We start from the raw sequence: 25760 nt of genomic DNA, 5'->3' as shown, positions 1-25760 counted from the left end.
AAACATGTACGAGAAAAATGAGCGAATAGAAAAATGTGCAATGGTCCAATTCAACATAATGTAGCTCACTTGATTAGAGTACTAACCTTATTTTCAGTATAGAGCACATTCGCAGGGAGCACAACCTGATGAATGGCCAGGATCTCTGACACATGTTCCGCCAGAGCCCCTCGTTGAATCATGAGCCTTTCAAATATAAATACACACAAGATAGAACTTCCATTGTCCTAGTCAAATTCATTCACTACAAATATATATCCAGAAATGGCTACATTTTCAACCAAGATATTGGGTGCACTAGTCATACATGGACAACTCATCAAAGAAGAAAAGAACTTGCACAAGCAACCATGCTGTCCTTTTTTTTTTTTTTCATTTTTGGGTCTGTAAATTGGGATTGAATCTGCACCTTGAGTTTACCACGTGGATGCCATCTGATTGATCAAGGGTCTTGACCCTTCAACATGCGATCCCTTTTTAGTTATCGAAATTCTGCGATCTCAAACACTCGAGCAGTCCTATCTAACGAAACTGAAACAAGGAACTCCCCATTGGCAGAGACAGCCAGCGACTGAATGGCATCAGAATGGCCATTGAATGTTTTCTTGCAATCCCCGGAGAGGCTGTCCCATACTCGTACTTTCCCATCTACGCAGCCTGTAGCTACATACTGAGATGTACCCAACCAAGACAAACACGCCACACCTTCCTATCCATGGCAGAAAACCAGTATGTCGAATTAGTACTGGGAAATAAGAGTTCAAAAGACAATAGAGGATTCCCAACAGACCTCATGTTCACATGTGCAGCGTAAAGCTGAATGTTGCAGATCCCAAATGATGAGTTTCTGGTCCATGCTTCCTGTTGCAGCCCAAGGGGAGCTGCAAGACAGATTGAAATGATAGTTAGATGTAGGTTGAGTCGCACATGAAAATTCACGAAAGAAGACAATCCAGGCCAGGTTTTATTAATTTCTTTCATCATCATTTAAGGTCTTTTGAGTTCGGAATAGGACCTCTAGCATTTTTGGACATTCAAAATACCACTTTCATTATACAATTACAAATTATATACCTATTCCTAAGCACAAATCTTGCTAAAGTTAATTTTTGAAAATATGATGGCTGTGTACAACTTATGTAACCATATGCATGTAGATCGTATGAGTTAATGCCTGACTTATAATTTCTAAAAATATATATGTGCTAAAGTCAAATTAGTGTCTTCATCTCAACTTATAAGATCTTTTTTTTCCTTTTCTTTTTGAAACATATAAGACCTTATTTATTATGGATAAATAAATCGCATGGACAAGATTCATTATAATCTGAGAAATTGAAAGTACATAATGCTATGGATAACATCTCAAGGACTATGACCAAAAACCAAGGGAGAAGGGTGTTCGATTGCAGGATCCGAGATTTGGGGAAATGTCTGCTAGTGATATTAGGATCAATTGGCTCAATCTAGTGGGGTAACCCTTTGTTTCTCCCTTCAGTTAAAACACTTAACTAAAGGAGGAGGATGTTCACGGGTTTCCAGCTTTTGTTTTAATTTTGCTTTGCTAGCGTTGTGTGCCAGTCGTTCGGGCACTTGCTCTTATGAAATTTCATTATTTGCTCAAAAAAAGGGGGGGCCTATGAAAAACAACTAACATTTGTTGAAAAGAAATTAAAGATATACTTACCTTCATCAACTATAACACTTATAGAATTTGAATGTAAATTATCATAAGACATGTTATCAGTTCAAGATATTGAACATACCTTAGAGATGTCCAAGATGTTATCAGTTCAAGATATTGAACATACCTTAGAGATGTCCAAGATGTTATCAGTTCAAGTTATTGAACATACCTTAGAGATAGTCCAACACACTCGATGGAGTCAGTGTGACCAACTAAAGAACTAATTACCTGAGAAGAGGAAAATGTAGTACCCATTAGAGACCATTTTTATGTGCAACACTTTAAACAATTTTCAATATTCTAATTGGAGATTGCACAATGCAGGCAACTTTCCTACTATATAATGATACATGTAGGTTGTATATAGAAAAGAAAAGATATGGTAATGCAGTTCTTTCAGATGAGAACATCCACTTCAGCATGTAGAAGTTTCACAAAGAAGGTGAAAAAGCAACAGAAATCAAACTCAAGCACCTCAATAAAGACGATTAAAGAAAATTTTGGGAAACTCTGAATATTAGATCAGACATAATCTTCACTGCTGCTGTTTCCTTCCTCGGCCCACACTGCCATGGCACTGATAGCTCCACCTTACAAACCCCTCAACTTGGTGCACAACACAGGTCACTTGTACGTGCAATTCATTCAGTACCCTCTGCAACAAAGATCTCTTTCAAATCAAGACAACAGCAATTACAATTGACATGGACTGACCATGCCACAAATAAAGGTTTGACTATATACAGATTTTGCCTTCCAGCAGTCATGATTGAAATTTCTATTCCAACTAAGATCTCTTTCCCCACAATTTATGCTTTCCTACTCTGACGAATTAACGAGCCAACCGTCTTCAACATCACTCAAGTAGCTCCAATCTAAGAAATGAAATTTCAGCATCCAGAAAATAAATTGCCACTTATTGGATCAATTCTCAGGAAACTGTCCTTCCAGTGACCCCCCTTGCTGACTCTGAAATAACGGTTCGGGATTGGTAGGACAGGTGTTCCCTCATAAACCATGTTTCATATATCGCCATTTAGTAATGCTCGTTGTGTTACTGTGATTGATGAAAAATCTTCTTGGTCCATTGTCTAAAATATGAAGATACCAGCTCCCAAGATTTAGAGGGTGGTCCAGCATCATGCAGCTCCAGGAGGTTATAGGGTCACTGCATGCTGAGATGTGGACTTGGTTAGGCAGATAGGGAACACTAAATGGGTTGAAGATCTGTTGACAAGAGGTGCTTAGGTGATCAGGTAGGATTTCATGGCTGTGCATGTGATCTGCAGATGATCAGGTAAACATGTCATTTCTTTTCATGCTACATGTTCAGGAAGCAATTCATTTGTTTTCATCGTCAAACCAGCAGGACTCAATCCCGGGGGCTTTCCCTCTAACAAGGTCACGCACTAAGCACCAACTCAATACCCAAGCAGGAGACCAGCTGATCTGCAAATTTCTAGGCCAGATTATGAAATGTTACACATTTGCATGACTCATGTGCTAGTGCTAGTAGTGAGATCCTCTTTTCTTTTTTGGAATTATTGATACTCTCACCAATTCACCCACAGATCTTCACATTTGGCCATTAACACTTTGATATATCAAGTAAAGCAGAAACTTTGCTTCTAGAATATAGGGATTTCCCAGTGTCCAGAGTGAATAATGTTGGGACAATGTGGGATCCCCTACCAATATGCTGGGCCGCTAAGATCTTGCAGGGCCATCCAAGGTACCACCTAACAAACAAAGCTTCAACAAAGGTGTACTCTGTACTGTTGTCGTTAAAAATAATAATAATAATTAATTTTAAAAAAAAAATTGAAAGTGTCTACTGTTTTTGCTAGGTTGCATGTTGTAGCGTCTCATGCTCTCCAGTGTGACAGTTCCTCGGATAACAGCCCAAGTCCTCCAAAAGTGAGATTTTTGGGGTTAATTTAACCCCTGAGATATGTCTTTCCCTTGCTGATTCTTTTGGTTGTAAGGTGGGGATTCTTCCAACTCTTTATTTGGGATTGCCTTTGTGTGTAGGAAATGACCCCTGTATCTTTGGGACAAGACTATTGAGAGAATGGAGAGGAAACTATCTACCTGGAAAAAAAAATTGCTTTCCCTGGGAGGGAGAATTAATCTGATTAAGGCTTCTCTCTCCAATCTCCCAGTCTATTTGTTGCCCCCTTTCCTCTGCCCTAGGTCTCTGATAGTTAGAATTGACAAACTCAGAAGGAATTTCCTGTGGCAAGGAGGCTCTTCCACTAGGAAATTCCCACTGCTTAAATGGTCAGATGTTTGCACTGCCTGCGATGAAGGGGGAGTGAATATAAGAAATCTTGAATTGATGAATAGAGCCCTCCTTGGTAAATGGATCTGGAGATTTGGAAATGAATCTGACAGCCTATGGCGTCAAATTATAGCTGCAAAAATACAGGCTAACCCCAAGGATGGTGGATAAAAGGATCCTCCATTTATCGAGCATCCTTCACGTGGAAAGGAATAACCAGGGACGCCCCAATAGTTTTTGAAAGGGTTTCCTTCTTGTTTGGAAATGGTTTTGAGAACCAGATTCTAGTTAGATCAGTGGTGTGGCTCACCTTCTCCAGTTGTCTCCTTCCCAGGGTTATTCACCATCGCCCCTAACCCTAACATTCTAGTGAAGGATTGTTTTGCCGGTGGAGGCGTGTAGCTTCCCCCCTTACGTAGAAACCTCCGATTCGGAAACCAACGAATTCATTTCCCTTCTCTCCTGCCTGCAGGATTTTGTTCCAGATTTAAACTCGGAAGACACTCTCTGCTGGTCACTGGGGGGCTCAGGCATCTTCTCAGTTAGATCTCTTTACAGATCGCTGTCTATTCCAGAAATCTCTTCTAACTGCTGCCACACGAGATCCATATGGTTGTATGGAGTTCCCCCGCAGGTAGCAGCATTCGGATGGCTAGTGGGGCAGAATAGAATTCTAACAATTGACAATTTAAGGAAAAGTTCTCCCAAATGTCTTCTTTCTCTAAAAGCAGAGGAAACAGTAGATCATCTTTTCATCCATTGCTCTCTCCTTGGAAATATGGTGGAGAGTGCTTCGTTTAGCTGGAGTGTCATGGGTTATGCCCAAACCAGTGGACCATCTCCTTTGTACTTGGCATGCAGATCCGGGAGGAGCTTTAGGAAAAAGAAAATGACGTGTCATCCTTTTGGCTATTTTATGTGTTGGCCAAAAGGAATAACCGTTGTTTCTGGAACCAGAGCTCCTTGGCAGGAGTGTCTTCGAGGGTCTTAGTTTTGTTCAGGGATTGGGCTCTGTGATTTGTTTGTTTGGGAGTCTTGCCAGTCGTGGGTTTGGCTAATTGTATTTTTCTTTTTTCTGTTTTCTTTTCCTTTTTGTCTTGCTTTTTAGTTTTCTGTTTTCCCTTTGATTAATAAAATTATCAGCTTTCAAAACAAAAACAAAAGCAAAAAAAAAAAAACTGCAAGAGATCATCGGGAGAAGAGGATCAATGAACTAAGAGGGAAGTGAAGCCCACTGGAATATTAGAATCAAAGGAGGGTTGCATTGAGGGTCACCCAAATCCAGCAATGGAATCCTCATCCTCAAGGTTACCAAAATGGGCAGATAGATTCAAGAAAGGTAGAAGGTGAAGGGTCCCAAAGTACAGGGGCACTCAAAGGACGGTGGTCGGCTCTCTTAGGTGAAGTGAATCCGAAACATCAGGAGGCTAACCAGATTATCGGTGACCCTCGGGATGATCTCAGCCCTAAGAAATTTCTCTTGAATAAGGGTCCACATGTGAGTACCCCTGGATGCCACACAAAGCATTATCATTCATAGGGCACTAAAATAAATTCAAGCAATCAACATCCACATTTGTGCCCACAGACTGGACTTAAAAAAGCAAGAAACTGCCAAGTGAACCATTCTCAATTATTCAATTATTTCTGACTAAATGTGATTCTAAGATCTTAGCAACTTTGGACATGATCAGGTTAGTACTCATTACTTAATCAAAATTTGTTAAACTATGTTATTAAAACATGTGACATCCTTGTGAACAAATTATTAATTAGTTTCTTCATGTGATTGATTTTGAATACATTAATTATTTTGGTAAAATCAAGCCACACATTTCCAATAGAATTAATTTAGATGACGATTTCATTTAACCATGTGCTTGAAATCCACATTTCAATGTAACTTGAGAGAGAAGATGAGAAGATGATGTTGGGTGACACACTGCTGACATCATCAGCCTCATCATAGACCTGTCCAAGCTATTTGGAGTTTCCTTCCTGGTTCACCATAAACCAAGCCTTGAAACATATAAGGAACCACTACCTCAACATGTCTGTAATATTGAGATACTAAGAGCAAAGATGATTGATGCAATACAGATATTAGTGACGCTAATGGATCAATTCAAGAAGGTCATATTAAGGGAAAGGAAAAACAATATAAGGGTTTCAATGGGAAAGAGAGATGCAGACCTTCCCAGTTATTATATTCACAATATGGACAGAGCCATCCTTCGAACCAGTGATAGCAAGGGTAGAATCGGAGGTTATTGCCAAGCATGTTAGTCCCCCAGTATGATACGGATGGCCTAAAGAAAAAGGAAATAATTAAAATCTAGAAAGTCGGGGAAAATGACATTTCAAGATAATCTTAAAATTTTCCCAATAACTAAAACAGTTCATTCCAAGTATAACATTTGTGCAATATAGCATACGTTAGCAGATAGATTTTGATATGGTGTATGAAATGTAGAAGAATATTCAACATATCAAAACTTGAGTTATTGTATCAGGAAAGTATCCTGATACTCTCCCTTGTTGATATGAACAAAGTACCGGATGTATCAAAAGCATCTGGACATTCACTTTTTGCCATTTTAATTTTATCACTATTTTATAACCTTTGAAATCATGTCAGGCATTATTCTATGTTTTATCAAGGTAGATAATTTAGTATGTAAATATAAAGGTGTGTTAGTTTAAGTTTTACTAGACTAAATTTTCTGTTTTTTTTTTCATATTTTTCTGGATTTTTTTCAATTTAGAGATACAACACAACCAAGATGAAAGCATCAAACAAACCATAGTAACAATAGTATAGGTCCATGTTTCATATTGTAGAAGGGGTCAATATGATATGCAAAAATAACTACTTGAACACACAGGGACTAATGCTATTATACCAAGTAAAAATATCACGATCCTAACTTCATAATAGTTCTGATAAGCTGGTAGCTAGAATCAACTCCTGATTGTTTTTCATCTCTTCAGAATATTATAGAGAAGCAGGACCTAACAAATCCATCGAACAGCTGAATTGTGAATGTCAAATAACCAATGTATAGTTCCTTTTATCACTTCGAGAGGACAATGGGAAAGCACTAAATAATGTAAACTGCTTAATTAAGAGTTTTTAACAAGTCAACAAGATCAAATCATGCAAGTTACAAAATAAGTTGTTTTAAGGACCGTATAATAGCAATATAAGGTAGCAGTCTGCATGCTAAGAAAAACAGGAACTTCTACTCTTATGATATGAATATCAGTCAAGAGTTACATCGCTAGTGAAGGATAAGAACCAGTGAACTAGATAGTTGTCAACAGGAAAGTCAATAATTACCTGTAACAACATGGATATTCTCCCCACTTTTGGGGTTCCATATCCTCAATGATGCATCATCGGAGCCAGTACAAATAGATTTGCCTTTACCAACAGGGGAAAAAGATGAAAGAATATAGATCAGGAGCTATAAGGAAAAAACGCTCAATAAAATGAAAACATCAGCCACTAGGAGTAGCATACTACCATCAGGGGTAAAATCCCCACAGGTGACAGAGCTACCATGGCCAGAGAACATATTGAGATAGGCACTTTTGTCAGCATTCCACATCCAAACAGTGGAATCCTCCGAACCTGCCAATATCAAATGCCCCCTTGGGTGCCACCTAAGCCACTGAAACACAAAAAAAAAAATCCAGATCCATTTGCATCGGAACATGAATAAATTGTCACGCCATCCATTTCCAATTAAGACCTGTTACAGTATAATCATCACAAGCATTTGCAAGGTTTCACCTCGATGCCTGCTCCAGGCCCTTCAAGCATGCACTTGAGACTACCAGAAGATGCGTCCCACACTTGAATAAGTCCATCAAAACTTCCAGAAGCAACCAGCTGTCCATCGGCACTGAAAGATATAGCAGAAACAGAATCCTTGTGACCTGTGGAAACAAGAGAACGCTTTGAACAATTTCGTTCAAATGGATGGTTAAATTGGACTTGATCGAAGTAAAAGTTGGTGTTGGAAAAGAAGACTGATTCAATTATCACTTAGAGCGAATTTCTCTTAATTGTAACTGCCAAGACCCAAAAGTAAACAATGTGGTAAGATAAGCATTCCAACATCCCCCATTGCTGTTTCATACTGTGACAAAATATGCAGACTTTAACAGCATCCATGATGAGTGAGAAAATTTGGGTCCGAGTTGTCCAGAAAGAAGCACTTGCAAAATAATGGAGAACTCTCAGCAGCAAACACCTGAAACAACTGGCTAGCTGTTCAAAAGGGTACATGTTGGGATGCAAAGGCCTAATGCAAAATAAGTCTACTTAGAAAATTCCATTAAGAGGATGATTATATGAAACTGGGAGTGACCTGAAGTTAAAATCGTCACACAAACTAACATCAGTTTCTCGCGCAACCTGAAAAGATTCACTAGTGACAAATCATGCAGAATTCACCATATGGTAGTAATCCTATCTGCTTGATTGGGTGGTTGGGTCCTGGAGAAGCAGAGATTCACATTGCTAGCATAGCTACTCAGTTTGAGAAAAACCCGTTCACATCTGAACAATAAATGCACCTTGGAGTTCTGCGCCCCAATCTGCTCGTTCAATCTTCCACAAAAAGCCCTTATCATCTCCACCCCCTGTTGCCACCAATGCAGCATCTGTTGGACTGCATGCAACTGTGTACAGTTCACCTATGCCAACAAAGAACGTAGGAGGAAACCTTAAGAAAAATTTCTTACTAAGTAGGATGAACAAACAAATGCAAATATTAAGAAACTAACAAAATAATTAGAAGGAAATGAGTAGAGCTGATATTGAGAGAGAGAGAGAGAGAGAGAGAGAGAGAGAGAGAGAGAGAGGAAAAATGCACAGATAATGGGTTGATTTTTCAAATGAAGAAACGGGTAATTGAACAGTTACAATGTTATTTCAGCGAAACCCTCGTTAATAAATCTTTGAAAGAGGAAAAAGCAACTAGGCTGCATGGCGGGTCATTAAGTTGTGAGACAAGAACAATATCAACAAGTCCCCAAGATCCATTGCCTCAGTTACAGCTTCTCAGAGTTGGATCTTCTGGGTAAAATAAATAAATAAATAAAAAACATTACCCATATGCATCAACTGAACTTTTGTCTTTGCAACTCTTGTCAATACACAAGACCTTTGTGGATTCCCCAATTTCATCATTGTCATTGCCATCATAGCCTCGCTTCAGCTATTTGGGATTGGCTACCTAATGGTTGTTTGGAAAAAGTTCAACTAGCTGCTTGTCTAACACCAGCTCTCCTTTACCTAGGCTTCAGAACAACTAGCACATTGCCACCAGGCAGAATTTTCCAACATTCATTTCTTAAGAAAAATGCAAGTGATTTGGCTAACGCACATATGATCAACTTTTGGCAAGATATCCCCCATTTAGATTTAACAAACTGCTTGCTAAAAATATGCATGCTATCCACTTGCAGTAGATCTAAACTCCCAAATGTATATTTCCAGCCCCTTTGCATGGACATGTCTGCTTGTCCTGAATTTGCATTTTGGTGAAGTCTAACTGCCTTGTCTGTAATTGTATTGAATCTTTGTACTGATCCCTGTTACCATAGGTTAGGAGAAAAATATAAGAGCAAACAACTGGTGTTTCTTCCTCTGTTGACTTAATTGCATTGTATGTTTATTTCTAATTATTGGCTGTTGCATAAGTCTCATAACCACTACTAATGATGCAACCCATGACAAAATATATGTCCATCACACCATCAAAAGACAGAGCAATAACATGAATGATAGTGTGAATGTGAAGAAAGAACCATCAGAGTATTGTTCCATAGGAAATTTCTAGAATAAACTAAAAAGATGATTGCGTGTTACAGAGACCCACGTATCTGCAAGGCTTATTTTACGAAATAAATACCCTAAACAGTAGAACAAAAGCTAAAAGATTCTCGCAAATGATGCACTAGCATGTAGTAGATCATGAAATATTTGCAGTTACAACAGAGACCTGTGTTTAAGAAGAGACTCCTGAAAATCTATGGCGTACACATCATCCGGATCAAACAACTCAAAAGAAAATCTAAATATAACAGAGAATATGACAGGTTCATTTTGGGGGTTACAAACATAGAAACCATGGTTCACTGATTGAATCAGTTTGGATATGGCTTGCAATTCATAATTGCAGGATGCTTAATGGGATCAAATTCCTAGGGTTCAGTTCCACATTATTTTGTTCAATTTACATTATTGCTTCATTAAGTTCAAAGATTCAATTTGTTCAACGGGTTAATCTAATTTACTTAGGCTGAATTTGAACAACTTGTTCAAGCTCTAATTAACTAGCAAAGTTTGGTGACTTTAGGGATTGAGAGCTACTAACCAACAAGAAAATTTTGGTGAATTTTGGGGCAGGGAATAGTGAATTCAGTTCACTCAATTTGGAGCAAGTGTCAAACTTGCAGTGGATTGTGAATTCAGTTCCTTGATTCAAGACATGAAAGGCAATCCATGAAAATTGGTATCTATGAGTTGAAATAACACAATATGTTTCTAGAACATCGCAGCAAGTAAATAGAGCAGATGCTTGCAAAAAAAAACTCTGTACCATAGAACAAAGTAAAAAAAAAAAAAAAAAAAAGCATCCAGGTAGTTGTATGAGGTAAATAATATAGGCGAAAAACCACACATCAAAAACGTAAAGAAAACTACTTTTTGTGTGAGTATCAATATTTATACAATCTGGACAACAACATGATGCACTTAGATACAAAACTTACCAGTATGACCAGTGAATATGTGTACTGAATCATCAGCTTCTTCTGCAACCACAATAGAATCAAAAGTTAGTAATGGATAGTTGCACATAAGCTGGCCACACTGTGATGCCAATCAAGTGGGTTCGCACAATCCAGGACATGTAAAAGTCTGTTTTTGCATAATATGGTAATAGAACAGTTTGCAAAATTGCCCTTTCAGCCCCTCCCCTTGCCTCTTCTCAATGAATCAGAAAGTTTAGGAATGGAAAATGGATCTAAATCCATTTGTGTGGAAGTCCAATCCATAGGTTTCTTTCTCTATTTTCATGGTATCATTTAGTCATCAAAAGTTATGTCTATGGTTTGAGGGTCAAACAATGTCAGAACAACATGAAAATGGACATGTTAGATAGCTTCGTTTTTTTTTAGAAGTAACGATAGTTGTAGTGAAGAAAATAGGGGGAAAATACAGAGAAAAAGGGGAGAGTCTGCTGAGGGAGCAGACTCAGCTACGCTCCTAAAAAGCAAAGGTCAAAGTCCTTCAAAAAAGAAACATTTACAGCCCATTCAAAAAGAAGACCCTTGTCCCTGGAGGAAACAGACTCCGCGGAATTGGAGATGTTTCTAAAGCATCTCTCATTTCTTTCTTCCCAAACAGACCACCAGATAGCCATAATAGCCATTCTCCAAAGACGCGTTCTTTTCTTTCCTACCCTGATCCCATGCTAGGCTGACAAAAGATTATCTACCGAGCCAGCAAAACACCAACTGATTTTGAAACACTTGCAAAAGTCAGACCAGATTTTCACAATGAAGGGACAGTGGATGAGCAAGTGGTCTACCGATTCTTCATCATTCATGCAGCATAAGCAGATGTTGACAATCTGCATCCCCCTTTTTCTCAGATTGTCCACCATAAGGATTTTCTTCTTGCCAACCAACCAGCCGAAACATATAATTTTTGGGGGAGCCGAATACTTCCAAATGAACGGGGTGGTAGTGCCGGTAATAGCATCTTTAGAGTGGAGCTGGGAGTAGAGCGAACTAACAGAGAATTTGCTGGACTTATCCAGTCTCCAGATAAGACTGTCAGAAGATAACTGGTTGGGCATTGCTTTGCAGATGCAGAGGATAAGGTCCCCGTATTCATTGATCTCCCAATCTTGGAGGTTTCTTCCGCACTTCACGTTCCATTCAATCTTGCCAGCAACAACAAAGTAGCATTCAGCAATGGAGATTGCTTTGTTTGGAGCAAGGAGGAAGATGTTTGGAAAATGAGTTTTCGATGGCTCCTCGCCCACCCATAGGTCTTCCCAAAACCGAATGTCGTCAACCTTTCCTAACTCGAACCCAATGCCTTTGAGAACTACCTTTTTCATATGAAGGATGCCCCTCCATAGATATGAAGCCCTATAATAGGAAAACTCTCTTGTCCACCACCCACCTTGAGAAGAGCCGTATTTACTTTTAATGATGGTGTTCCAAAGAGATCCTCCTTCAGCCCCTAACCTCCATATCCATTTGCCTAGGAGGGTTCATGATCTTAAGGTCTTTGACCCCTGCGTCGCCTTCATGGAAATGTTTGCATGCCTCTTTCCAAACAAGAAGGTGAAATTTCTTTTGATTCTCCTTCCCAAACGAGAGAAACTCGCGTCTTAATTTGTCAATAGTAGCCAGCACGGAAGATGGGCATCTATATAGAGACATGAAGTAGAGGGGCAAATTGGAAAGCGCCGCCTTAATGATAGTAAGATGGCCTCCCAAAGAAAGGTAGCGACATTTCCACCTAGCAAGATATTTCTCAAATCTGTTAGAAATCTTGTCCCAAAGAAGTTTTGAGAGCGGGCCTATACAAAGAGGAAGCCCCACAAAGGTGGTCGGGAAGGCGGCAGCCGAAGAACGCTGTGTAGCTGGATAACTCCTCTTCTTCCAAGTTGATCCCAAACATCTTAGATTTGGCCAAGTTAACTCTCAGCCCAGACACAGCCTCAAAGAATTAGATCACAGTGCGCAGATTATCAATCTTGTTCGAGGACGCTTTAGAGAAAATCAAGGTGTCATCCGCAAACTGAATGTGAGAGATCTGGTTAGGCATACCTGGATTGATATACCTCGGAGAATACCCTCTTCTTGGCCTTTGTGTAACATTCTAGAAAGGGCCTCCCCCACTATAAGAAAGAGGAACGGAGATAAGGGATCACCTTAACGCAGCCCTCTCAAACTTTTAAAGAAGCCCTTTGGGGATCCGTTGAGAAGGATAAAGATATGAGCCGAGCTGATGCATTCTCCCATCCATCCTCTCCACTTAGCACCGAAACTCATATGAATTGACATATATTGGAGAAAACCCCAATCCATGTGGTCGTAGGCTTTTTGGATGTCCAGCTTGCAAAAGATGCTCTTTGATCGTGATATGTGACTAGAGTGAAGACATTCATTTGCTATGAGCGTGCAATCCACAATTTGTCTACCCTAAATAAACACACTTTGATTTGCTGAGATGATCTTCCCCATGACTTTCTTTAAGCGAGAGGATAGGACTTTGGCTAAGATTTTGTACGGCCCCCCCGATCAAGCTGATTGGTCTGAAGTCAGAAAATGAAGTTGCACCCGCGACTTGAGGGATGAGGGCAATGAAGGAAGCACCGAGACCTGTTGAAAGTCTACCCCTTTCGTGAAATTCATGAATAAAATCCATGACATCATGGTGAATGACTTCCTAATATTTTTGGAAGAACGAGACTAGGAATCCGTCAGGGCCAAGCGATTTGTCTCCACCAAGCGAATCTATAGCCTTCTTCACTTCCTCCTCTGTGAAATGAGATTCAAGAGACAAGGAGTCTACTTCGTCTATACTGTTCATTTGAAGAAGATCTAGTTGTGGTCTGTCCCATTCTTCAGAAGAGAGGAGAGATCTGAAGTGTTGAATGGCCTGAGCAGCTATCTGGTCTTTGTCTTCAATGCGTACCTCATTCACGATGATGCTGGCATGCTGCTGATTTTTTTGGATCGAGCGTGCATGTTGGCGATACTGTGAAAGTAGGTGGTGTTCTTGTCTCCCTCTCTAATCAATTTAGCTCTAGATTTTAGTTTCCAAGAGATTTCATTTTCCAAGGGCCTGGCGGAAATAGATTGGATGAGGTGGATTCTGCGGCCCAATAATTCGGAAGACATAGGGCTGGTTTCCGAGTCAGCATCGATCTTTTGAAGCTCAGAAAGCAAAGATTTCATTTCAGATTCCCTTTTGCGTAGCTCTGAGTTTTTCCACTGTTTGAGATTTTCTTTGAGAAGCCTGAGCTTGCATAGGAGCCTATGTCTTACGAACCCTTCCACCTGAAATCCCGACCACCAATTTGCAATTAATTGGCTGAATCCATCTATCATTAGCTGGGAGGAGTCGAACCTAAAAGGTTTGGTGTAACACCCCGTATCTTTGATACTCGGGTGTTACCCCTGATGAACCCGATTATAGGGATTAAAGACGATTAAACTTAAACTCTACACGTGTAGGTTGGAGCTCCCGTTCGACGATAAAAGCCGGCCACCATGATCCAAATGAGCCAAGTCGAACACAATACCAACCCGGAAGGTAAAACTCAGAAAATCCTTAGATTAAAGCAAATTTATGGACAAAATTTCTAAGACACAATGACACCATACACCTTAACACGATAAAATGGCCAAACCCCTCAAAATATCTATTCCACCATGGAGGCAAAATCTCGTGCCCATCTGACCACTGGAAGGCGCCGCATGGGCAAAGTAAGGCCCCAAATGTAATAATACGGCCCACCAGGGCCTTGGCTCTGCCCCAAACCTGGCTAGGACCTTTAAGACTGGACCCCAAGACAATTGATCGGAGCAGATCAGACACCGGAGCCGTGATGTGCCCTAAAGCCAGGTGCACGTACACCCCAAGCTCTAATGCACGATGTGCATTGGACAACTCCCTGTGGTCAAGCAGCGGTTGACCGAACCCAAAACACTAAATCCCTCAATATCGTTCCCGCCAACCCCTGTTTAAAAATGTTGGACTTTGAGCCTCTAAGTGGCCCACTCTGGCCGCTTTCCGGACAATCCAAACCATCCATTTCACTCACATGGGTCCCCTAATCAAAACCTTATAAGGGTTTTGACCCGCTCATAGGAACAAGTGAGATGAGGATGGACCGTCCATTCCCTCATCACGAGGCTAGGCAGAAACGTCTGAGGCTTCTCCTTTTTAAGTTAGGGAGGGCGGCGACGCAGCTGCTGTCTCCCGAGGCCGCATTAACACCTACCGTCAGCCTCCTCTCTCTCTCTGCCTATATAAGGTGAGGCCAGCTCTCACGGACTCCACACATAAGAGAGAGAAAACTGAAAGGAAGAAAACAGATGGTGTTCTTGGTGAGCTTGGAGCACACTGCCCCAACTCAGTTCGTGAAAACTGGACCGAGCCGAGTAAATGTGGAGCCATAGCAGCACCGCTTGAGTGACAGAGAGAAAGAAAAGAGAGAAAAGAGAGGAGGAGGAGGAGGAGGAGGAGCAGTGGGTGCGTACGAGTTAACCCATGTACGGACCCAACTGTGGAAGGTAGAGCCCTTCCCTCCATTTTTGTTAAGAAGAAAACTCTAGAAAACCTACACTAAGCTCCATTACACCTCACATTGGCTGAGAAACACCAGCAGCAAGGATTGTGTATATGGCCAAGGACAGGCTCTGTTTTGAAGATAAGTACAGTCTGCGTTCAGGCGCTATTTTAAGGACGAGCATCGCCTAAGTTTCAGGCCCTGCTTGAGGCCAAATAACGTCATGCAAATAACCTCAGCTAGGGGCTGGAACACCGCCCAGAACCAACCCACAAACAGCCTTGCTTGAGCGGCAACGAGCGGACTGACAGCAGTCTAGAAATCCAAGTGGAAACGCCTCGTTTCGGACCGTTTTCTTGGCTGAAAGAAATGGCAGCCAACGTGCCTTATTGAACATTGAGATAGGTTGAAAACGGCTTGGTTGGATACTGTGCTTGAGCCAAGATCAGGGCCGGAAACGGCATCCAAAAATGGTCTGCAACAGTGGTTGTTTCCACATTGTCAAGGAGTAGGGCGCTAAGCACGTTGCAATGAAGGAGGATTGCTGATGGGCTTCACCAAAATGCAGGTGGGCCTCACCCATAAACAGATGGCTAACCCTAAGTTTTGGGCCCTGCACGAGTGCAGGTGGACCTCACTCTACTCGGTCAGTGGGCCACGTGTGTGGACCCCACCTTGATGACGTGAAACATCCATGCCGTCCAAATCGGGGTGTGCCTAAGCACATACATTACAGTGCCCCTATCTTATCCATCCAGCCTATCTGGATGGTATGTATACAGCATATACCTCGTGGTCGAGGACACACACGTGTCACAGTGGTCCACACTGTCCTCAACCGGACGGTGTGAAGAAAACACACACCCAGGTGGTCCTACGTCCAGACCTTAGGCAGTCTGGGTTTAACATGAGTATCAGGTGGGTCCCACATGGGGCCACCTCATACATCAAGTAATTACATCAACCTCACATGTACCCCATATATGTTTAAATACGTGCATCTGATATGTATTTAAATAGTATACATCACATGTATCTTACATGTATTTCAACGTGGGTCCCACATGGGGCCCACCACATGTATCTAATATACATACATCTAAGATATATTAAAATATTATATCATGCATATGATATTTAAGTATTATATGCATCTGATATATATATGAGCATGACATCAGCGTGGGTCCCACATGGGCTTACCACGTGTATTGCTATAAGTATTCTTACATCGCGAATTAAGGGGCCCAGCGCTGGAGTCCATGATGGACGGTCAGGGATAAATAGTGGTCCAGGGCTGTTTGAATGGATGGACGGCCTGGATGCAGTCCACATATACCATGCTGTACATTTGTCAGAGGTGCATCTATATAATATAATATTATTTAAAAACTCACATGTACGTGCTATATATATATATATATATATATATATATATATATATATTGTTTACAAAAACGTCCAGGCCTGACGTCCTCTGATGGACGGCCTGGATGTTTCACGTCATCAAGGTAGGGTCCACACACATGGCCCACTGACCGAGTAGAGTGAGGCCCACCTGCACTCGTGCAGGGCCCAAAACTTAGGGTCAGCCATCTGTTTTTGGGTGAGGCCCACCTGCATTTGTGCAAAGCCCACCTGCATTTTGGTGAAGCCCATCAGCAATTCTCCTTCATTACAACGTGCTCAGCGCCCTACTCCCTGACAACGTGGAAACAACCACCATTGCAGACCATTTTCAGAGGCCGTTTCCGGCCCCGATCTTGGCTCAAGCACAGTATCCAACCAGGCCGTTTTCAACATATCTCAATGTTCAACAAGGCATGTTGGCTGTCATTTCTTTCAGCCAAGAAAACGGTCCGAAACAAGGCGTTTCCACTCGGATTTCTAAACTGCTGTCAGTCTGCTCGTTGCCGCTCAAGCAAGGCTGTTTGTGGGCTGGTTTTGGGCGGTGTTCCGGCCCCTAGCTGAGGTTATTTGCATGACGTTATTTGGCCTCAAGCAGGGCCTGAAACTTAGGTCACGCTCGTCCTTAAAATAGCGCCTGAACACAGGCTGTACTTATCTTCAAAACAGAGCCTGTCCTTGGCCATATACACAATCCCTCCTACTGGTGTTTCTCAGCTAATGTGAGGTGTAATGGAGCTTAGTGTAGGTTTTCTAGAGTTTTCTTCTTAGGCTCCACCTTCCACAGTTGGGTCCGTACTTGGGTTGACTCATACGCGCTCACTGCTCCTACTTTTCTCTTTTCTCTCTTTTCTTTCTCTTTGTCACTCAAGCGGTGCTGCTATGGCTCCACACTGACACGGCTCGGTCTAGTTTTCACGGACTAAGTTGGGGCAGTGTGCTCCAAGCTCACCAAGAACACCCTCTGTTTTCTTCCTCTCTCAGTTTTCTCTCTCTTATGTGTGGAGTCCGTGAGAGCTGGCCTCATATTATATAGGCAGAGAGAGAGAGGAAGCTGACAGTAGGTGTTTATGCGGCCTCGGGAGACAGCGGCTGCGTCGCCGCCCTCCCTAACCTAAAAAGGAGAAGCCTCAGACGTTTCTGCCTAGCCTCATAATGAGGAAATGGACGGTCCATCCTCATCTCACTTGTTCCTATGAGCGGGTCAAAACGCTTATACGGTTTTGATTAGGGGACCCATGTGAGTGAAATGGATGGTTTGGATTGTCCGGAAAGCGGCCAGGGTGGGCCACTTAGAGGCTCAAAGTCCAACATTTTTAAACAGGGGTTGGCGGGAACGATAATGAGGGATTTGGTGTTTTGGGTTCGGTCAACCGCTGCTTGACCACAGGGAGTTGTCCAATGCACATAGTGCATTAGAGCTTGGGGTGTACATGCACCTGGCTTTAGGGCACATCACGGCTCCGGTGTCTGATTTGCTCCGATCAATTGTCTTAGGGTCCAGTCTTAAAGGTCCTAGCCAGGTTTGGGGCGGAGCCGAGGCCCAAGTGAGCCGTATTATTACATTTGGGGCCTTACTTTCCCCATGCGGCGCTTTTCAGTAGTCAGATGGGCACGAGGTTTTGCCTCAATAGTGGAATAGATATTTGAGGGGTTTGGCCATTTTATCGTGTTAAGGTGTATGGTGTCATTGTGTCTTAGAAATTTTGTCCATAACTTTGCTTTAATCTAAGGATTTTCTGAGTTTTACCTTCCGGGTTGGTATTGTGTTCGACTTGGCTCATTTGGATCATGGTGGCCGGCTTTTATCGTCGAACGGGATCTCCAACCTACACGTGTAGAGTTTAAGTTTAATCGTCTTTAATCCCTACAACCGGGTTCATCAGGGGTAACACCCGAGTATCAAAAATACGGGGTGTTACAGTCTACCCCCCTAAAAAAAAAATTCGTCCTCGACCTGGGAATGGACAGTGTGTGGACCACCACGCTGCACATATTTCGTCCACATCATCCAAAACGAGTCAGATTCAAATCTCTGGTGAACCACCTCTGTGGGCCCCACACTAATGTATGTGTTTCATCCAAACCATCCAACCATCTGTGGAACTTGTCCTAAGGGTTGAGGAGAAAGATAAAGGCAAACCCTTGTCAAATGGACCACTCTGCCGTGAACAATGGTGGGTTAAACATCCACTAATCCCTTGGGGCCACCTTGACTGAATAAATACATGGTGGGCCTAACAAGCCTTGTGTTACATTCCTTTGAACTTCTAAACAAAGCCCTGGCAATACCTGACAAATGTAAATTATAATTTTAGGAGATTCCCTGAGTAAACCCAGACCACAAGAAGGCTCAGACCAACTTCAAGAACACTATCATACAGGTGATGACCTTCCCCTTGAGCTTTCCATTTCCAAATTAGCTAAACCTAGTTTGTACTATATCACCATTATTATGATACTTGCTTTCACTAAATAGGCTCACATGCTAGATAATCCTTGATCACTATTCACATGACTTGGTAATATAATCCTCATTAGTTATTAACTCATGATGCTTCCTTACATGCCTTATTTGAAGTCATATATGGTCACATGATAATATGATTTGTCTCTGCACATAACCTTTTGATGCTACACATGGAGGATTCCATGATCGTATGCAAGCCACACTTGGGATGTAATTAGACAAAACGTGTGGGAAATAGGGACCTTGAACTGGTGTCATTTTGATCAAGGTATCCTATTAAAACATCCCAAGGTAAAGGACCTCATGAGCCGGGGATGGTGGTAATGGGACACTATGCTCGAGCTGTCGGCCTACGCTGAGTGACAAGCCCCCTGTAGTGACCATTGAGTTACTTAATTTGCCTGATTGTAACTGGATTAATAACAGCTGGCTAATCATGCATTCATAGCATATTGGCGATAACGGATGGTTATTCTGGATGCTATAGCACGTGCCCTAGGGTTGTTGGGGTATCGTTTCGCTAGCTCCCAGACCATCGACTATCGCCCCTTGTCCGACTGGATGATCATTCCCAGGTCGATGATTGCATGGGTGACGAGCCCAAGTCCGGCTGGATGTGCATCCCCAGGCCGATGTGCATTCATGCATCCATGCATCTAATAAGATTGCATATTGCCTGTTTTGGATTACTGTTTGGTTTCCTTTTAACTATGTTTGTTAAGGCGGCGATGTGTAATCTTGAGGGGAATTCACACTGAGCTGGCCACTCATCCATCAACTATCCAACCGTACAGAACATGCAAGGACGGATGTAGAGGGCGTCGGTGTCGGCCTTGATGATGCCACCATGGAACAAGAGGAGGAGTATCATGAGGACGAGCCGCATCAGGACGTAGCGACGTATTTTGGTGTTAATCAGTAGCTTTATATTTTATTTCCAGTGGATTAGTATTTTGAGAACTTTTGGAATTTTGTAACTAAGACCCCTAGCTGAGCGGGTCAAATTTTGGGCTCTCATGAATATACATGCTTTTTTTTTGCTATCGCACTCTAAGTTTATATTCCGCTGTTTCTCTGATTTATAAACTCTCGGATTTCTGAAAACGAGTCTCGTACTCGGGTTTTAGAAATCGGGGCTTTACATTTGCGACCGCAATTATCTTCTTCCACCAAAAGCAGTACCGGACAGTGATCAGAGGTTGTTCTCGAGAGGACTAGTTGAGAAACAGAGGGGAATGCTTCTAGCCACTCGGGGGAGACAAGGAATTTGTCCGGTCTAGAGAGGATTGGGTTCCTTCTCCCATTAGACCAAGTGAGTTTGACCCCTAGTAATGGGAGATCAATGAGCTCGAGTTAGCTTTCCAACAAGCCTAAGATCATGCGATTCTTCTTGAGCACACTATAACCAAAATACAATCTCGGTATCACATAACAATTTGAATCTAACAGATAAGGCAATGTTGTCACCTTTAGTGGGTCCCACATTGTAATGGGTCCAATGACAGCCCAAATTGGACCATTCACGGGTTCGCAAAAGATTTCCTAACGAGTTTTGTTTGAAGATCTAGGCATTACTAATTGTAGGAATTGTCAATACTAATTTAAGTAGTTCCAAAAATATGTTTCTATGTACGTCCATTTTTATTTTTATTTTTGAGATGTAACAACAATTTATTAGAAGACCTGCAGAAATGGGAAAAGAATGCAAAGGAAAGCAAAGGAAAAAAGAGAAACAAGCACAACAAAATGAGCCTAAACATGGGGCACCCAATCCGACAGTAACCAATTGACCCTATAAACAACCTCATTCACCGAGCAACACTTATTGGATAAGCATCTATCGTTCTGCTCCTTCCAAATGGTCTAAAAAATGGCCATGATAAGGAGCCTCCAAACGACTTTACCATCTTTACCCGGTCCACCCCCATGCCACATCCAAAGGAGATCCTCTACTGACTTCGGCATAACCCAAGACATCCTCATAGCCGAGAAGAAGCAGTCCCACACCCCTCGAGCAAAGAAGCAATGAATAAGCAAATGGTCGATAGATTCCGCTTCACTCATACACATCAAGCAAATGTTAGGGAGGATGAGAGATCTCCGTTGAAGATTATCAATCATTAGAACTCTCTTCCTACCCACTAGCCAGACAAAGACCGCCACTCTAGGAGGAGCCCCATAGGACCAATGTTAGAAAGAATGAGATAGACCGGAACCTGTCACTGTAATGTGAAGAGCGGAGAAAAAAGACCGCACAAAAAAAATCCCGGAAGAGTGCTCTTTCCAAATGATGGAGTCAACTTGTAGGGGAGATGGGATTACTAGCTTCAAAGGATTCAAAAGATCTAGCAGTCGCACGCTTCTCTATTGTACAAATTCCTATGACAGGGGAGATTCCGCACCACCGCTCTGCTAATAATAGAAAAACATCTATCAACCATAATGGAGCGATCGGAAGCAAGGAGGGCTAATCTAGGGAATGCCTCTTAGAGCGTCACCTCACCAAGCCACAAATCGACCATAAATGAATGCGAGTTCTATTGCCCAATACGTACCCAATCCTATTTCGTAGTCGCTATACCTTTCCAAATACCCGAGGTGATAAAGCGACGATCTCTTCACACATGCCTCCACGGCCTCTCTCCACAATCTTCCTCCCCCTGTCCCGAACCTCCAATGCCACTTACCAAGAAAAGCAGTATTCATGAGCCCCAAACTCTTGATTCTGACTCCCCCCTGATCCACCACTCTACACATCTCCCCACCATCGGAGATGGAATTTCCTCCCCTCTCGACCCTTTCCAAAAGAAATCCCATCTCGTTTTTTCCAACCTATCCACCACCGCTCTTAAGCACTTGAAAAGCGACATGAAATACAGTGGCATGTTGGAGAAGACCGCTTTGATAAGAGTCAACCTTGCATCATAAGATAAATATCAACAATTCCAAGTGGAAAGCTTTCTCTTGATGTTTTCAATCACCCCGCCCCATAATTGTAAAGCCAATTTCCCAATGCAAAGTGGCAGCCCTAAATACGTGGAGGGAAACACCCCCATCTTGCAACTGAAGACTCTCACAATAGAGAGAAGCTCATATATGGACTCTCGGCATCTCACTCTTATTGACATAAATCTTTAGCCCCGAGACCGCTTCGAAACAAACGATTATTTTGCACAAGTTATCTACTGAAGTCACATTTGCATAATAGAAAAGCAGGGAATCATTTGCGTATTGAAGATGACTTATTTAAGTCCCATTCTTTGCTACTTTGAATCCCTTAACCAGACTTGTAGCCTCTGCTCTAAACATCATCCTACTAAAGGCCACACCTACCACAACAAACAGATAAGGGGATAGAGGATCGCCCTGCGTGAGACCCCAAGAAGCATTGAAAAACCCTTGCAGAGATCCATTAACCAAAACGGAAAAGGAAGTCGCTCCATTAGTGAGTTGCTTTAGAAATAATACTATAATTGGTGACTTCTTAGTCAAAATTTTGATTTATTAGCTTTAAGAAAAAAAAAAATAAGAATATATTACCTTTAGCGAAGTTTTAGAAACATACATAATATGAAGTCTAAATGGGTGCTAGGTTTTATAAAGTCTTTATTTGGTAATAAGTTGATTTAGGTGAGTTTCATCATTAGAAAATTGTGTTTTGGAGGTGTCTGGGTGGTTGTAAATACAGGTCCATTGAAAATTACAAATTTAGACCTTTCTTTATAATTTTAGTTTTTTCCTTTCTTCAACTTCTTGGGATCTTTTCTGTGGTAACCTGGGCTAAATCCTTAAATGCATTCATAAATTGTCCTTAGAATCTTTTCAATTCCTGGACTTTGAGAGTGATTCCTAATCATCGTTCCCTCCATTTCTGTGCCTTTTTTGTAATAAAATTTTGATTACCTCTCAAAAAAAATATTCATCTTCTTAACCTACTATGGCAACCTTTCCTTTCAAAATTCTTTCAGTCCGTTGATCAAGTAAAAGAAATCTACTTATGAACACAGATATAGAAATAGGGGGCAAGGGCAATGAGCTCCCCTCTTGTCATAAACACGGAATTTAGCAAATTATTCAAATACATCAACTTCAAATTTCTCAATAGAACATCTAGATAAGATAATATTCCAAAAGCAATACAAGATAAAACATAGGGGTGGACGGGTTTAACTTGCAACTTTTCAGTAGGGAATGCTAATAATTTCAGGAATGTCCTTAAAAGAGAGATCTTGGAACATTCCTACTACAAGTTGTTCAGAGCTCAATATTAATGGTTTGGGAACCCTATGCCTCTATGGGTAACCGGGATGGGATTGCGGAATTTTTAAAGGATGTCAATGGTATCATCAAGTTCACTTTTTCTTCACCAATGGATTCAAGAAATTAAAATAGACTGCTCTTTGTGCGAGCAAGATGAGGAGACCATAGATAACCATTTTGTGCATTGCCCTTTTGTGGGGCAAATTTGGGTAGGTATCTTGGGTCACTTTTAGGTGGCATGGACTGCTCCAGAATCGATGGACGTCCTCTTGATTTCTTGGCATGGGATGAACTTCGGGGGAGAAGAAATCGCATTGGAGAATGGTTCTGTTGGCTATTTTTTGGGTTGTTTGGGAAGAAAGAAATGTCAAGTGATTCGACAATGCTAGCAAATCAACCCAAGGCACTTCTCAAAGAGCTAGAGCATTGATCATTGAATGGGCGTCTTGTACTCCAAATTTGAAGGGTTGTAATCTGTTTTTTCTTGGATTGTAGTTGCGTGGTTTGCCTGGCGCCCCTTTTATTTTAGCTTTTGTTGTTTTTGTTGCTTTCGAATATCCAGTCCACCTAGATTCCTATGCTTTTGAATATCCAGTCCACCATGTTCCATGTATTTTCCTTTTACTTGCTTTCCCATTGCAGCTTTTGCTTATTATGTAGGGCACATTATCTGTTAGCTATTTCTCAAGTCCATCATCTTCAATGTATACACCAGCACAAATACACTTTTCCAGTTCGACACCCATGCATGCCAAATTCACAATATGCGTGCAAGATTCGAGCCACTCATCATGTGGACGCATCTGACAAAAAAATGCCAGTGTACCCATCAGTCGGTAGGGTCATATGTGTGCAGAAGAAACACACAATTTAAGAAAATCACCCAACTGTCCACATTCCATGTGCATTTGTGGCCTATCAGATGAGCAGACCACAGTCCAATTAACTATATGCCTGTAAGAATTCATCCTTTGCCTAAAAATTAAAAATAAAAAAGAAACATTCAACCATGATGTATGCTTGAGAAACAGTCATAGCATGCTCTCTGAAACACAGGCAGTATTATCGCATAGCTCACACATGAAGAAAACCAAACCAATATCTGACACGGAACCCAAACAAAATCAGATGCTTCTATGGAGGGAGTTATTCGATGCTCTAGCAGTATATGACACTTGATGCACGGGCATTCTAAACCGGTACACGTGCCATAAATTAACTCAAAGTAAATCGACTAAATTGTGGAACACATTGTCATTAAGGGCTCATTTGGATCGTAAGTTGCTTAAGATAAGCTACTTATGCCACAAGTAGCTTATCTTAGTTTCTACTTACTAAGAAGATAAGCTTCTCCTCTCTTTCGATGTCTCTCTTCAGCAACTTATGAAAAGTAGAAAAGCTTTTTTAAAAAACTAACTGAAGTGATTATGTACTTTTAAGTAAAAAAGCCTGTTAAAAAATTAACTGAAGTGATTATGTACTTTTAAGTTAAAAAAGTTACTTATAACTAATCATAAACCAAACTTACTTATCTGATAAGTCACTTATCTACTGCTGTAAGTAGAAAAAGTTACTTATTTGGTGGTATCCAAAAGGGCCCTAAGTAACCATCCCAAAATCAGAATGGTTAAGCAACCCCAACCTCTGATTCGTGGATACTTGTTTGTAGAGATAGGAACATCGGATATCTTCATTTGAAACCGTCCAATAAATGCCCACCAATTTGCTAACTAGACAATCATAAATATAATTTTTGGTTCATGAAACATCTAAACTGGGACCCATGATTTGGACAGTTCAATTAAAACTCATGGCATGAAACATACGCAATTACTAATTTCTAAGTGCCTGCATATCATCCATTACACTCATCCGGAGTATCATAGTTTTTCTCTTCTACAGAATCGTCCATGTGTAATTCGCTGAGGAAAAGTGAAAGATATCATTTCGGTCGATGGAAATTACCGAAATCTGCATCTGAACCGGCACCGTCATCCGCATCAGGGAGGTCTGTTTTGATGGAAGAAAGAGATTGGTTGTGTTAGATGCGCACGGAGAGGGAGAAGGGGGGCAGGGAGAGAGCAGGGAGGGAGGGAGAGGGAGAGAGAGAGAGAGAGAGAGAGAGAGAGAGAGAGAGAGGGGACCTTCTTCATCGACTGTGATTTCTTGGATGACATCATCTTCGTCGAGGAAGACTTCGCCATGATCGTCTTCGTCGTCGCCATGTTTGTCCATGTCTCTGGCTGGGGAAGAGAGAGGGGAGGTTTTTGCAGGGTTTTCCTTTTTGATATGGCCAAGGAGCTCTGCTCCTCTGGAAATGAA

At 41.6% G+C, this 25760-nt stretch overlaps 1 protein-coding gene across 1 annotated transcript; it reads right to left on the bottom strand.

Annotated features, from left to right (window-relative positions):
* Positions 1-200: 200 nt before the first annotated feature.
* On the bottom strand, positions 201-25760 carry LOC131245645 (uncharacterized). Its single transcript, XM_058245234.1, has 11 exons — positions 25583-25760; positions 25404-25448; positions 10755-10796; positions 8553-8672; positions 7765-7910; positions 7495-7642; positions 7309-7392; positions 6162-6277; positions 1857-1915; positions 791-881; positions 201-709 (listed from the first exon to the last, which is right to left on the bottom strand). The coding sequence occupies exons 1-11, from the start codon at positions 25671-25673 to the stop codon at positions 482-484; spliced, it is 1170 nt and encodes a 389-aa protein (XP_058101217.1). The 5' UTR covers positions 25674-25760; the 3' UTR covers positions 201-481.

The sequence above is a fragment of the Magnolia sinica genome, chromosome 5 (assembly GCF_029962835.1).
Source record: "Magnolia sinica isolate HGM2019 chromosome 5, MsV1, whole genome shotgun sequence".
Lineage (NCBI taxonomy): Eukaryota > Viridiplantae > Streptophyta > Magnoliopsida > Magnoliales > Magnoliaceae > Magnolia > Magnolia sinica.
The sequence above is the reverse complement of the archived record's forward strand: the minus strand, read 5'-3'. Positions and strand labels throughout refer to the sequence as shown.